Source organism: Rhipicephalus sanguineus, chromosome 1, assembly GCF_013339695.2.
Source record: "Rhipicephalus sanguineus isolate Rsan-2018 chromosome 1, BIME_Rsan_1.4, whole genome shotgun sequence".
NCBI lineage: Eukaryota > Metazoa > Arthropoda > Arachnida > Ixodida > Ixodidae > Rhipicephalus > Rhipicephalus sanguineus.
This window is the reverse complement of record NC_051176.1, coordinates 31,173,154-31,189,442: the sequence shown is the minus strand read 5'-3', so window position 1 is coordinate 31,189,442 and position 16,289 is coordinate 31,173,154. Positions and strand designations below refer to the sequence as shown.

At 45.7% G+C, this 16,289-nt stretch overlaps 1 protein-coding gene across 7 annotated transcripts in view; it reads left to right on the top strand.

Annotated features, from left to right (window-relative positions):
• Positions 1-16,289, top strand: part of LOC119390134 (uncharacterized) — a 282,319-nt gene that overhangs the window by 77,063 nt on the left and 188,967 nt on the right. For all 7 annotated transcript variants that reach the window (XM_049413916.1, XM_049413925.1, XM_049413922.1 and 4 more), the window contains 3 exons: positions 10,643-10,916; positions 11,230-11,437; positions 14,257-14,352. In XM_049413916.1, the coding sequence (XP_049269873.1) occupies positions 10,643-10,916; positions 11,230-11,437; positions 14,257-14,352 (578 nt within the window). The remainder of the gene's footprint in view (positions 1-10,642; positions 10,917-11,229; positions 11,438-14,256; positions 14,353-16,289) is intronic.

Below are 16,289 nucleotides of genomic sequence, written 5' to 3'. Positions count from 1 at the left end.
ATCGATCGAGGACGCGTTTTTGTCGGACGCAGTTGAATCACTTCTAAAGGAATGCCATGTCCTTCATCAGACCACTACCGTGTACCATCTTCAAACAAACGGCATGACAGAACGATTCAACCGAACATTAGGGGATATGCTGTCAATGTACGTCGCTTCCAACCACTCCAACTGGGACCGTGTTCTCACTTTTGTGACGTACGCGCATAATACTGCTGTACAGACAACCACTGGATTCTCTCCATACTTCTTCCTTTATGGACACGAGCCCCCCTGCATGCTAGACACCATCCTCCCTTACCGCCCTGATATTGCTGAGTCAACGACCGTGTCACAAGCTGCTAAATATGTGGAAGAGTGTCGCCAGATTGCCCGCTCCCTCACTACTGCTGATCAGCAACGCCAGAAACACCATCGCGATAGCTCGACGCCTCAGGCATCCTGTGCCCCTGTTGAACTTGTGTTCCAGCCCTGGTCTGTCAACGAAACTTCTGTGCAAGTATCATGGCCCTTACCGTGTGTTAAAACAAACATCACCTGTGAATTGCATAGGGGAGCCGCTTGCGCAGTCCTCTGATCAACGACGCCGTGGACGTGAGACTGTTCACATAGACCGTCTAAAGCCGTATTACGACCCCTCTGTCGTCTCCTGCCCCTAAGTCGCCAGGATGGCTCTTTTCCAGAGGGGAAGAAAATGTAGTGAAGAAGATGAGTGCTACTCGGAAAGGCAGAGGGTACCACTCAGGTGGAAAAGAAGACATTTCGTTGGCTCGGCGCTTAGGCTGGTTCCGCCATTACTGTGTAACTTGTCATGACTGTTCATCTGTTTTATAAACTAGTGCTGCTCCTAAACACCTTGTTTTACAGTAAAGGCCCAGTTGCAGTGTAATTCTTCTTATATAGTATTCCATTGCGAACATAGAACCAATGCGCGATCTTAGTATCTTGAGCGGCAGAAAAGCATGGCTGCAACTTTGGGTCCTTCAGCTGTTTAGCCTTGAACACGTCCATGTCGGGAAAAGCAGGATCAAAGGAAGCGAGGTAATGATCGAAGTGTTCTGCGTCGCACTCTGTGGGTTTTATTGGAAGTCTTGAAAGGCAATCAGCGTCGGCATGGCGCCGGCCGGTCTTGTAAGATACATTGAAGTCGTACTCTTGCAATCTGAGGGCCCAGCGCGCAAGTCGACCATATGGATCACGCACACTCACAAGCCAGCAGAGGGAGGGGTGGTCTGTGAGGATCGTGAAATGCCGTCCGTACAAGCATGACTGAAATCTTTGAACTGCGAAGATTACGGCAAGGCATTCCTGTTCGGTCACAGTGTAGTTGCGCTCCGCAGTGATTCCACTCCTGCGCCAACTGCGCCAAAGTGCGCCAAATTGTATTTACTGCGCCATCCTGATAATATCGACGAAATTTGCGCCAAACTGCGCCAAAGTCTCGGGATTGGGGGCGTCTATCACCGGCAGTCGCACCGCCGGCGCGTCAGAACATGTGCAGCTCGATCTTGGGGCTGCCAATAAAGTCGCAATCATGGACCAAGAATTATTCCGCTGAATAAATAGCGCTCGCGCGTGCGTTCCGAGTAAGCCACGATGCCATGCACGGTGCCGACGCAGCTTCTGTTCTGCAAGTCGGCTCGACAGCAAAACACGCTCTCCGCAGAGGCTCGTGACGTCTAGGCCTATTGGTAGCGAGAAAGTGCGACGGCGATTCATCGGCGGACGTCTGTTCCAGAAACGCTGCTGATAGCTCGTTTCAAGCGTCGCACGGCACGTAAGGAAAGTAATGTTCAGTAATAACTACATGAGTGCCGCTAAAATGTCTGTCACTTCTGTTTCCGGACATCGCGGAATGAAATCTGGGATCGCTCGCAGTAGATATATGGGACAATATCGAATTTTCCTTGCTTCGCGTTTATGGAAGAGCACGCGAACGGTGGAAACGCGTTGACACTTTTCCTCAGATATACTTTATCCATGGATTTTCATCCAGAACAGCTTTTTCGTAATTCCTTCCGCCAGCACGTCTGAGTTTGTAATCACTCTGCGGTAAATACCCCCTAAAAGGCCCTGCCCTTTCGAGCTCACGTGCTAGGGTTCCAATTCGAATTTTTTGCTTGCTTTTTTTAAAAATGTCATCTCATTAGTAAAATCATATCTCCTGGTCGGAGCAGCCGCAAATGCGCAGCTGTCAGTAGCGGGCCCGTCGCTGACGGCCCACAGTGAAGCGGCTACCCCATGTTACACGTCCGCCCCTTGCTTTCGGGGCTCAATAGCTAACGGTTAAAAAAACTAAGTTTCGCTTAAGAGCGAAGAAATGAATGCGATACCAAAAAATTGTATTGTGAAACGAAGTAAGACTAGCAGCTAACTCTTTTGGATCCGATCTCGCGTAACTCAACAAAACGCTGGTTTAAGGGAATATGGCCCCTCCAGGAACCGAAGCGTTTTCTTGCTCCGAGTTTTCTAAACGCGAAGTAAGCGTTGAGAGCACAGCAAGTTTACGAGCCGTCTCCTGATGCCTCGAGATAGCGCGCGCGCAAGCGACTGCGCCCTTCGAACGATGCAGTCCCCCCCCCCCTTCCGCTCCCCTGGCGTCCCGTCATGCTCCTCACGAAAGACGGGCGGGGCGTTTCCTCTCTGTTTGATGAGCAATCGACGGCAGGCCCGCACGCGGGAAGATGTTATCTCATGCGCTGTTCGTGCGGCGGAGACAGATGGCCGGCTAGCTTAATCTCCGCTTCAACCGCGTTCGTTGCCAGCGCTCGCGAGCTTTTACCCGGCTAGAATGCGCGTGGTGATGTTATTAATTTGGACTTTAAACGGAAAATTACGGCAACGGCGACGGCAAAAATCCGCCGAGAGTGTCCATATAATTGCTATCGCAAGGGTCAATGTACGGGGCAGATTTCGCCCCCCCCCCCCCCCAGGTGATTAGGGGGGGGGCGCCCCCCCTGTGCGCATGCCTATGCTCCTGAGATGATTTTTTCCATGAGATTTGCAATGAATCGAAATATTTCTAGCCTTCATAAGAGCCCCATAATAATACTCAGGTGCTTGAATGTTAATGCAATATGCTTCTGTATTGCACTCCAGGATATAAAATTCGCTGCTCCAAAGTGCTCCCAGATGCAAAATTATCTGCTCCAAAGTGCTCCAAGATGAAAATTTTGCTGCTCCAAAGTGCTCCAAAACGGAAATTTTGCTGCTCCAAAAATTGCTCCAAATCAGAAGTCCTCGGTAGCATCACTGGCTCCGGCTTGCTCAGCGAGCGGCTGGCATAAGCGATGACATGTCCTTTATCACCAATGCGTTGGGCGAGTACGGCACCGACGCCCACACCACTAGCGTCTGTGTGAACTTCGTTGGCGTGGAGGGGTCAAAGGGCCGTAGAATCGGTTGTTACATCAAGAGACGCTTCAGCCATAAAGAGGTGTAACCTTCATCTGTCCAATGGAACAGTATATCCTTTCGCAGGAGGCATGTCAGTGGGTGAGCAACGTCAGCAAACCGATTAATAAAATGACAAAAGTACAAGCACAATCCTAGAAACTTCACTGCTCCTTCACGGACCGTGGTGGCTGGAATTCTTTGATGGCCATAGTTTTCTGCGGGTCAGGTCGGATACCATCTTTGTCTGAAAGGTGCCCTAAAACGAGTGCTTGCCGCTACCCAAAATGGCACTTCTTTGAATTGAGAACAAGCCCAGCATTCTTAATACAACCCAGCACAACATCAAGATGCTGATTGTGTTCGCTAAATGTTCGACCAAAAATTACGTCGTCAAAGTAGCACATACAGATCTCCCATTTGAGGCTACGCAGAATGGTATCCATAAACTGCTTGAAGGTTGAGGGGCGTTACACAGACCGAAGGGCATAACATTGAGCTCACAGAGCCCATCCGGAGTCACAAAAGCTGTCCTTTCTTTGTCTACTGGATCCATCAGTATCTGCCAATAACCTGACCGCAAGTCAACGGAGGAAAAGTAAGAGGCTGTGTGAAGGCAGTCAATGGCATCATCAATACGAGGAAGAGGATAGATGTCTTTTTTAGTGACTGCATTGAGACGTCGATAGACCACACTAAACCTCCAGGTGCGGTCTTTTTTACAAGTATTATGGGGCTGCCCAAGGACTGCACGACTCTTAAATTACCCCCTTTTCCAAGATTACGTGAACTTGCTCATCGATTATCTTTCGTTCTGTTGGGGAAACTCGGTAAGGTTTTTGCTTTATCAGATGCGCCATACCTGCGTTGATCTTGTGGCGTGTGCGAGACTTGGGGGATTGGAAACGTTTTGTCCTGTTGCGCAATGTCGAACACAGATAGGTGCCGGGACAGGACGTCGACCAAGGTACGGCACTCATGCGCACTCAGTGACGTGTTGACCATGCCAAGAAGACTTACTAAGTCGGAAGACCGCCTTGCCTGGAGCATTCTGCATCTGTCAACAAGGCCACCGTAGAAAGCCCGTCTCCTTGGAAGGTAGAGAGTTTCATTTCGTCCAGGAGTAACACGGGCTCTGTGGAGTAGTTGACTGCCCACAAAACAGATTTTCTATTTTCTACTGGCGCCAGGCAATGCGGAATGACGATGTTCTTTTTAGCACAGGCTGAATAAATTGGATCCACAGTGGCATCAAACGTGGTGTTTGTAAGGGTGGAGCAGGTCACTGGTACCCGCACAACTGATAATGCTGGCACGGTGGTATCTTCAAAGACAGCAAAAGTACTTTGTTGCCGGGGTTGCTGTCCTCCAAAAATGTGGAAGGAAGGTTGGGTTTACTGACAACTCCACAGTCTGACAATTAACTGTAGCTCCGCACTGCTTCAGTTAGTACCTAAAATTACGTTGTGGGTGCACTGAGAATTGATCACGAATTCGATTAAAAGTCTACCACCCAAGGATATGTCCACAGTACACATTCCAACTGGAGACAATGATTCACCGCCCACTCCAAAAAAACATTCCTTCTTGATCCCACCGAAACATCACCTTGCGGCACAGCGCCCCCTTAAATACAAGACTCATTACTGAGACAGTTGCACCTGTGTCCACCAAAACCATAGTAGGTACTCCATTGACACGCACATGCACCTTGTTCCTTAACATAAAAACGGGAGGAGGTATATCTGTTGAACGCAATTTTCCAGCGACCTCATCCCCATCAGCCGCACTGGTTAGTTTTCCGCCGGTGGCGACGGTATGCCGCTGTGGCGATGGAGAACAGCGCCGTCGAGGTCCTGATGGTGGTGTCAAGCTCGGGTCAGAGGCTGATGAGGTGTTCCTGAAGCTCCTTTGTGCGAAATTATCCCTCGATGTCGTGTGAGTGAGCCATCGAGTACAGGTGTTTGTATCGCGATTTATTTATTTTATTTTTATTTACAGAAATACTGCAGGCCACATGGCCCAAGCAGGAGTGAGAATACAAAAACATCAAAACTTTGCACAACAAAGGTGGATAACAAGCCATAATACCAACAGAATCCAAAACAAGAAATGCAGGTAATACAGGCGATGAAAAGGCAATGCAAATAAATGATTGTGTTACAGTAACAGTGAAACAAATCATCAAGTGAATGAAATAGAACCAATTCTAATTAGACTGGAAAAAGAGACTGTTTACAGAGTAACCTTGGAGGAGGCACTTGACTGTGCTAAGGACAGTAGTTAGTCAGGTGGCAGGTTATTCCATGCTGTAATTGTTTGTGGAAAGAATGAGAATTTAAATACATTTGTTCTGGCAAAATAAAGAGTTCTAGAAAGCGGATAAGTATGACGAGTGAACCGTGATGCAAGTGGAGATAAGTATGGTGCTGGGTTGAGCCTGAGCTTCCAATTAAGCAAAGAATACAAAAACTTTGAACGCTGATCTTTGCGCCGGGACTGCAAAGAAAGAAAGAAGAACCATAAATGACGTAACGGGAAAACTGGTAGCCGTATGAAGAAAAAATAAATCTCACAGCCTTTCGCTGGATTTTTTCAAGCGCATTAATATTGACGTTGGTGTACGGGTCCCATATAATAGAAGCATATTCAAGCTTAGATTGGATCAGGTGCTCGTGAGCCAGACGCTTAACGTGTGGTGGTGAATTTTTAAGCTTGTATCGTATGAAGCAAAGTTTGCAAAGTGCAGCAGAACATGTGTTAGCATTATGGGTGTTCCAACACCGAGATACTTATATTCGCAAACCTCAGTTAAGGGTTTAAGACCTATGGAATAAGAAAATTTAAGGGAGCAAAGTCTTTTCGTGACGCAAAGAAGTACAGTCTTATCAGAGTTAAGGGGAGACGTGGGTCTTAAAAAATGTTTTTTTAAAAGTTGGGTGAATGGCATGAAATTTAATACACTTATTCAGCTTTTTCTCCAGATTCAAAATCTCTTTAAGTAGATTTTTAATAGCTGCATTAGAACAAAAGATACGCAATTTCTAACACATATTTAAGCATATTTCTTACGGGGATTTTTGGCAACTTTGCTTTGTCAAACACAAAAACAAAGTAAGTGGCAAGATTGCCAGGAAGCTGGTCTAGCCGGTGATGCTATTTATTTTCTTATAATGTTGTTCACCAAATTATAATTCTCGATTATCAGAAATAGTATGCGGCAAAAAAATTTCACTCACATTTACGTCTATTTATTTTGCATTCAAAGTTTGTTGAAGACAATTGGATTAGCATCACCGGCTAAACCAGCTCTCTGACAGCCTTGCCACATACTTTGTTTCTGTGTTTGACAAAGCAAAGTTGCCAAAAATTCCCGTAAGAAATATGCTTTTAGAGATTGCACATCTTTTGTACTAATGCAGCTACCAAAAATCTAATTAGAAATTTGGAATCTGCAGAAAAAATGGGATCAGTTTGTTAAATTTTGTTCAGTTCACCCAGCTAATAAAAGAAATAAAAAAAAGACCCGCGTCTCCCCTTAAGCTCCATGCCCCATTTATCGTACCAAGTAAGGATGTTACTGAAGGCTACGTTAAGCGCGAGTTGATCGTCAGTGGAATGAATATCGTTATATGATACGCAGTCATCTGCAAATCAGCCTATCTCTATTGGTTCATTAATGACTTTATGTAAATGAGGAACAAAAGTGGCCCCAGGACACTGCCCTGGGGCACCCCTGAAGATACCGGAAGAGTGCCTGATGCTTTCCCATCTATTTCGACATATTGTGTGCGGTTGTTTAAGTAGGTGGAAACCCAGGAAATAAGATAATTGGGAAGGCCAATGATGTATAGTTTTTTGAATTAATTTATCATGAGGAACGCGATCGAAGGCTTTTCTGTAGTCTAAAACGATCGTGTCAACTTGACCACCCCCTGTTGAGAACGGACGCTAAAAATTGAACAACGGAAACCAGCTGAGTAACGGTGGAAAAACCTTTTCTAAAACCATGTTGGTGGAGTAATAGTACGTTATTGTCCTATAAAAATTTTGTTATGCAGGTGGCCACAATATGCTCAATGAGTTTACAACAGGAAGAAATTATAGATATTGGGCGGTAATTTAAAACTGATAACGGATCTCCCTTTTTTAGTATCTGAACCACACGTGCCAACCTCGAATCATGAGGAATGTAAGAGGTTTTTAAAGAAGATTGAAATATTATTACAAGAAACCTAGCTAAGGGCTCAGCATATCGGCAAAGGAACGCGTTGGGTATTCCATCCGGCCCAGGTGATGATTTTGCTTTCAGTTTGAGAAGCATGTTTAAGACTCCCTCATAAGATACAAGATTAACATCAAATGAATTCAACGAGGAGCCAGTGGTACGATTCTCAGCAGTAACAGAAAACACGCTATGAAATTGGTTATTGAAATGATCGGCTACAACCTGTAGATCATCCAGTATTTTTTCATTATGCGAAATTTTATTTACTGGCACCTTGCGGTCTTTAATGTAATCCCAATACTTCTGCGGATCATCTTTGATAAAGTTAGGCAAGGTGGTGTTGAAGTAAAAGTTTTTCGCCTTTTGAACAGCCTCAAAGAGTGCTGATCGAACTTCGAGCAATGCATGCGAAGGTGGCTGGTTTCTCAGACACTTAGCTTTACGTTTTAAGTGAATAATGTGTCTGTTTAACCAAGGGGTATGTTTGGCCGTTTTTTTAACTTTACTGGCTACAAAATGATCAATGCAGTAAAGGCAAATATTTTTAAAGTTCAACCAAAGCAGTAAAGGATCAGTCTCAGAAAATACAACAAGTTCTGTTTCGAGATGATTCAAAATGGCATCATCATTGGCACGCATGTAATTTTTCACAGTTTTGAGCCCAGACCGATGCCTCACGGGGCTAACAAGAAGTGGAAATGCAACAAAATCCAGCAAGTGATCAGAGAAGCCCTTTTCAACAGAAACATCATAATCAGCGATGGACCGATCTAAGAACACAAGATGACTGCCGGCTTCCAGGAACACAAGATGACTGCCGGCACTCACAGAACCGCGCGATGTGACCAGGCACACCACAGTTATAACAAACCGGGGAAGTCGGTCGCTGCAGACGCATCTCGTCAAAGTAATTAGGCATGTCTGGATATGGAGAATATGCAACACCCTCGAGCTCCGTGTCGTAACCAGTGGGCGGTCGACGGTAGCGGCGGGTGAAACGAGCTCACGTAAGCAGTTGCTACCGTCGCTACATTGGACAAACGACCAAATTCGGTAGTTATTCGGTGCATCTTCAACGTTTTGAAGGTCCGACAATGCCGTATGACATCGGACATGGAGCTCAAATTGTCTTTGCCGATGAGGAAGTTGTACACGTCTTCATCCCAACTTTGTCTTCCTCTGACATACATGGGTTAACCGTCTTGCACAGCTTCAAGATCTCCTCAATGTATGCGGTGCAAGTCTCACCAGAAAGTTGAGCCCTCTGGGCAAGTGTGAACTCAGCATGCTTTTTCCTCACGGTGGCGTCTCCGAAGCAGCTTTTCAGTTCAACAAAAATACTCCACGTTGTTAGGGCGTCTTCGTGATTCTCGTACCAGACAAGCACGGTGTCGGTCAGTGAGAACACCACATTTGCAAGATGATCATTTGCGTCCCATTTGTTGCTCTTGCTCACTCGCTCGAAATGGGTCAGCCACTGGTCAACGTCTTCCCCAGCATTCCCTCCATAGGGGCGTGGCTGACTGTAAGGCTGTGAAGGACAAGCAGGCGTTGACGTAGTAGCGTCAGCGTCAGTAGACATGTCAAGCTGCAATAGCAGAAGACCCGCAAGGCGACGACTGCGACGAAGGCTTAGTGGAACAGCTTCCGTGGTTGGACACACCCAGCACCTCCTACGAATCAGGAAGCGTTTATTGAGAACGCTGAGTGGCGGAGCACTTGATGGGGTGAGGCTACTGAAGCAACAATAAAGTCCTCGTCATCATCTTCTCTCACAGCTCCTCTTTCTCACTCCGGAGGCGCCGTTACAATATCATTGCTGCGGGTTAATGTTTGTTTGGAATACGGTGTGCGGCAAGCACTTCAATTTGAATTCTGGCTGTGGTTGCCAGTAGAGCAAGTTGCTTGGTACCGAATTTGGGACCATGGTGTGATGCATATCCTTTCATGTCGTTATCAACACTCGTTGAACAAGTGAACCTGCTAACTCTCCTAAATTTGTAATATACAAATTCGGCCTCATTTGATAATTTTCAGATGATATGTCACGTTTTAAAATAATAAAAGTCAAAAAGTTTTCTGTCAAAAAGTTTTGGTCATGGCTCCCTAAACATTTTGTCTGAAGTCTTCTGGTGATGAAAAGACATCCAGAGGAGCACTTGCTTTGAGCAAGTTATACACGCATGTTCCTGAAGCACGCAAAATTGGCAGCAACACCACTGAAAAAAGAAAAAAAAACACTGTGATCTAAAAACAATGTATTTCTTGTCAGTCTGCTGTGCCATGTTTTCTGCTAGTGGTCTACTGTGTTAATAATCACTACTAAATAATTGTTAATAGTTTCTTAATAAATCTCTAAAAGTATTGTGTGCTCAAAATGAGCTTCTAAAAAATACATGCTCTCCGCTATCCTTTTGTGTTTCCTTCTCCCTATCTCGGTGTTTTGTACTCTGTATTTGTGTAAATGTGAAGGTTGACAAGTAGTATATGCAAGAGCCTTCTAGCACAAACTTTTTGACAAGGAAGCTCGTCCTTGTCATGGTCCTGAAGCCTTTGTCCTGACAGAGGCAAAATTCATGTCAAAACGCTGGTTCCAGAGACACTTCTTTTTCGACCAAAGTTGTTCGACGGCTCGTCTTCTCGTGAAACTCTGCCTCATTTGCATATCTGTTGGATGATGTTATCTCAAAAACAACACGAAGAAACCTTTACAAATCTGTTCATCTCAGCAGCAGTTCACCTTAACAGAAGTACAGCACACCAATAGGCCCTAGACTGTTCTGTTCATTAAAGAATTTATTGGAACAGTGTGTGTCTTGAAGGATTGTTTGCCATATTTGCATGTCTTACGAGCAAACTAGGTAGGCTGTATTGAAGATTGGCACCGTAGCTTCTTTCCCAAAGTGTGGTGAATTTCAATATCTAATCCAACTCTTTGAGCCACCCATTGTGGCTAATAGAAGTGCATAGCAACTGCACTCAGCTTAGTTTGCTTTCTGACATTGCCCTACTCTGTGTCAGCTCTGATGCAGCAGAATGCAGCCCAGTTGCACCTTCCTCCCGACAACTTGGAGCTACTGCCACCGGATGAGGTTGCGCGACATGCCTCTCTGCGTCACCACCACCTCCACCACAGGCAAGGTGTTGCACCATCACCAACAGTTGCAGGAGTCTCTGTTGGCACGGGCCTGACGCTGCTCGATGCACCTGACATGCAACCTCTGGTGACCCTGGCACCAGCAGCGCCACCCATTTCACACGAACGGCCGGCTTCACGTGCAAACTCCCTCTCTGGGTAAGCAGCCGGAGTATAATGGTCACAAGGATGTGGGTATGACCTCCCGTCTGTATTGTTTCTATCTGGGCGATGAGGAAAGATACTGGGTGGTTGCGTGAGAGCTAGAGGAAATGGAAGGAAAAGACACGTGCGGGTACACCCTGTCAGTTGCTTTCATAAAACCAAAATTGGAGCATCATCCGTCAAGGGTACAGCAAATAAAGAAAGCCCTCTCACACTTTGCCGATTTACAAGCAAATAAAGGCGGTTGTTAGTAGTGTATGTTATCTTGTTAATTCTAAGCTAATCACATTCTTGTCTATCTGTTTAGGGCACAATCTAATGATGTGGTGGAGCAGTCATCCAGTCCTTTGACCAGTGCTCCAGCTCCCAAAGCTCCCACTGAGGAAGTGGCATCACTGGATGGCCACAGTGAAGCTCATGTCCCGAGGATGGTGGCGCCCCCACTGATGCGACAGAGCCCCCTGGGGAGGGAAGAGGGAACAGGGAGAAGCACCATAGCTCCACCTCCACTGAGGGTGAGTTTTGCTGTGTTTCTTTTCTTTTTCAAAATTAGAACGAGGTTTATGGACATATAAAGGCGTGTTACATTCTAACAATAAGAGGCAGCAGTTTCTGAAGTTGTAGTCTGTAATGGGAGCTCCTGTATGAAGTATGCGCACGAATATTAAGTGCAGATGCAACAATTAAGGGGAGATGCAGGCCGAAAAACTCAAAAATTTTCGATTTTTTTCCCCCATTTTGTTATGATTAGTATCTCTACTGTTCCGAAAATAAAAATCAAAGCCGAGACTCAACTAGAAATGCGTTAAAATTGTATCTAAAGAGCACAAGGTGGCTGTTAAAAGACAGAAAGTGTGTCGTCTTCTAGCGCCTTGTGACCTATAACACGTGGCCGCTCGCGATTGTGGATCGCATGAGGAGACCTCCAAATAACCACGGTTTCCCGCGCTGCTGAAGTGCAAGAAATAATAACAAAAAGCATGCTTTAGCCACGCTTTTCGAGCGCTGCGACTAGCTTTTAAATCGCGTGGTACAGATCGGGGACCGCCATTGGCTGCTGCACGATTTGCGTGTTGTGAAGCCTACTCGCAGGCTGTGTTTCATGGAGCTGCGCAGCTCAACAACGTTTCTCTCGCGTATTTATTTTCATCATGGGCAAACAGAACCGTAGCAAGCGCAGTCACTGGCCAGTGAAGTATCGCTCGGTGAACAAATTTCGAGGATGCTGGTGCAAATCGTAGCCAAACACTCGCCGAACGACAAGTGCGTCTGCTGCCGTGAGGCCTACCGACGGCGATGGCAATGCTTCCGACAAGTTTGCCGCGGCATTAGAGTATGTCAGTGCCTCTCGAAGAGATCGGACTCTTCGACGACGAAGAAAGATCACGGTAGAAAGTCTTCCTTGATCGCTGACATAACAGCAGTGAACATCCTCGTGATCGGTGCAGTGTGTCCAACGTGTCACCGTTTGGGAATACGCGTCCGGGAACCAGCTTACAAACGCAAAGGCGTCGTTTCTGGAACTGCAATGCGAGAACAGCGAGTGCCTCGAAAGTATTCTTTCGATGATGTTGCGGCGAGTTGCTTCGAGCGAGGAGGCCAGCGTAAGCACAGCAAGTGACGGAACAATTGCAAGCAGAACCTTTATGGCAGCGGGAGCTCACGCAATAGCTACTCTGCTCGAAAGAGCTGTGAAGGAGAAACTTATGGCGCTGGCTCATTTTAGTGGCAGTGGCTACCAGAAGAACAATTTACCTCTTTTGTGTGCAATTTTGATCGGATTTTGTTGCCTCTTACATAAATAAACATCCAGTTTTAACTTTAAACATTGTTTTTCTCAAAACACACTTTTTGGCAACTTTTTCAGCGTGCCCCTCTTGGGTACTTCTGGTGCTCAGATCTGCATGAAATTTTGCCCAAATTTTCTCTAAGGTGTGAGGAGTGCAGTTATCTCCTCCAAATCTCAATATTATTAATGCATATTAGAAAACTTGCAAGTAAACATTTACTGGGGTCTGGGTAATATCGCCTTCCCATGTTTGATTTTTTCACGTCTAGTAAATATTTTGTATGCACTTTTTGGATAGTTTTCGGCACTCTACAGCCATCAAATGTCAAAATGTATAGAAGTGTAAGGATTGAAAAAGGGGGGCTACAAGGCCTATGTTTTACACTTTTGTCATGGTGCAGAACAAAAAGTATGCAACTTGCAAGAAAACTAATTATATATTTGAAATCAGCATGAAAATCTCTACAAATAGCCCAAGTTTCATTGTTCTAGGGTGAATATAAAAAAACGTGTCTTCGAGTAGCATCTCCCCTTAAGCTCAAAAGAAAGTAAAAAAAATGCTGCTTATTGATCAGCTGGAGGGCCTACAACACGACGGGCATTTCATATCTATTAGCATTTATAAAATGCAAGCCCCATTGGTAGTGTGTAGGCTTGTGCGAATATTCGAGCAGTTCGAATATTCGAACGAATATTACAGTATACGAATTCACTTCAAAATGAAGTTAAATTATCCGAAATTTCGAAGTATTCGAAATGAACGAATAAACATATAAAACCGCATGTAATCTCCTGTATAGGTGGTTTCACTGCAGTGCAAGGGTGCTATGCCGTGAATACACCTTTCCAGGGGAAATCTGCATTGCCGCGAAGCCCCACTTCAAGGTTAAATGATCAAAGTACCCTCACATCGATTCATCTTAAATTTAAAAGCTCGTTATAATGGCTTATGTGCTCTAAGTATAGTAAATTTTAAAAGGTAACATATTTCACAGGTTATCACTTGCATTCTACCGAAAGTCAATTCCTGCTACTATTGAAAGCTGCTTCCACTTCCCTCTGAACCGAAAAGAATGACATTTGCACATGACTTGTTTCAATTTTAAAAAGTATTGTGCAGGTTAGTTGGGTGATGACAAATATGCTCATTTTTGTTTATAATTTGTGATATGTGCTATTTGAATTCGATTTGAAATTATTTGACCAAATCACTATTCGCTTCGAATTCGCTTCGAACCTAAAATTTACTATTCGCACAAGCCTAGTAGTGTGTGCATTTCATGGAGCAGGAAAAGAATTTATGCAGTGTCACCATTTAGGATGTAGGCAATGGGTAATGAAATGAAGTTAACAGATTTCATATGTGGTTAAAATATGCTCAGGAATCACGCTATGAAACAGTGTGAGGTGGTGAGGTAGCGCAAGTCTACACTGGCCAATGGCTTGAGGCAAACACATATGGCAGTGATTGCTCAGCCAAATGCATCTTATTGTCCTCTATTTATCGAAAAGTGATCATTTTGCTTTGCAATGTCATGCTTGAAGGTGGCAACAACGCTTGCGCCAAGCCCCCTGCTTGTTGACTCAACACTACCGGAGAGGACCGAGCCCTCAGGAAGCACTGACAGAGACAATCCCCAGGTAACGTAGCTGAGTTGCCAGATGCTAATGAGCTAACAAGGAAATAATAATCACATAAGCCCCAAAAAAGCGGTGTGATTTTCGCGAAAAAGCTCAAAAGAAGTGGAAATTTAAAGTGGTGCTGCCACCAAATTTGTGGCTTGCGCGTTCTTTGATTTAAGCATTTCCTGTAGCTCCAGGAAGCATGATACACGCACCAAGGTTCATGTATTCTCGTTAAATAATTTAATATCGCCTTTTTATGTGGACAACTTTCGGTTTCTGGGCGCCGAGGTTGGGCAGGGAAGTAGCAGTATAGGTGGCTTGATCACGTAACCACACAAGTCTGTGACGCACTTAGCCAGGAAGCGATCGAAACTCGGCGAGAGATGTTGCAACCGATGCTTTGTCGGTACGTACAACGTTTATAGATATGTTTATAGACAAGTGTCTATAAACATTTGGTACGTACGTTGCAGAGGTGACGGAGGTCCGGAGGTCACTCACGTCACTGCAGCAGATCTGTTGTGACGTCACTACAACTTTCATTGCCCCTTCTATAGAGCTACGTCAGTGTTGGCGCGCTAGCGGTGGGTCTCGATCGGGAGAATGGGCATTTAGGTACACTTTGGAAGTGAATTGAAATATATTCTGTGTTGGGTTCTTCAGCTCCAGTGTCGGGCTCACTACGGAACGTGAATCCGACGTGCCGGAAACAGTTGCTGATCGTGCCTGTCGACACTGCCTTCCAGGCATCAGCAAGCATGCTCACGGCTGACATCAAGTCAACCTGGCTCTCTAGGCACAGCAGCACGCGCTGCAGCATGCGTGAACGATACAGCACTTTCAAGTTCTTGATGATACCTTGGTCCATAAGCTGCAGAATACTGGTCGTATTCAGCAGCAGGTATTCTAGCTCGATGGCTTTCAGACAGCTGATCGGCGCATGGGCAGTACAGTTATCTACGAACAAAAGGACCTTGCACTTCTACAATTCAAACTTTCGGTTCAATATACGGACATACTCTTCGAACAGCTGTTGCGTGACCCATGCCTTCGTATTGGCTTTGTACCAGACAGGCCAATTTTTTTCCCCCTTAGAACATTGAGGGTTTTTCGATTTCCCAATGACCAGCAGCGGGAGCTTTTCCGTGGCCGAAGCGTTGCTGCTGACAACAACAGTGACTTGTTCCTTGCTGAGTTTTCCTCCATGGCAAGGTTCTCCAGAACGGGCGAGTGCCTTCTCCGGTAGTAGCTTATAAAAAAGCCCAGTTTCATCGAGGTTGAAGGTGTCGTCCGCTGAGTAGCACCGAAGCAGCTCCACCAACTTTCCACCACGGTAGTTCGCTACCAGTGTGCTATCCACGGCACTGCTCTCATCGCACATTTTTTTGAACGCTGTGTCTAAAGGTACGTTTGACGTACCCGAATTTCAAAACCTGAAGGTATGTCGGACGTAGCGGAATCTCAAAAGCTGAAGGTACATCAGACGTACCCGCTACTGGGAGTATAAAAATACGTCGGCCATCGCGATGTTAGTGCGACGCACTCGTTGACGGGCAGGTCGCGGCTAGCGATTTTTGCACATATACGACGCAACGAGCCTTTGTATGAGTCTGCTAACGTAAAAGACCGACAAGGAGCAAGCCGGGCGACCACTGCTGACAATGAAAAACATTGAGCAATGAAAACTTTGAGCCAATGACAATGAAAAAGTTTGAGCACCGCGTGTGTGATGAAGGGCGTCGCGGTCGCCTGCCGTGAACTTCTGTCAGTCGCCGGTGTGATTAAGGCTGTTTCACATGCCGCGACTGAAGCAAAAAAAGTCGCTCCGTTCACTCTCTTTGGTCTCATTTCACATGTGCTGTGAATGGTCTGCAACTGGCGCGGCGAGCAAATTGCTTGCTGCCGTTCTTTGTGGCAGACACTGCACAATTTATCAAACACATCCGTGAGGC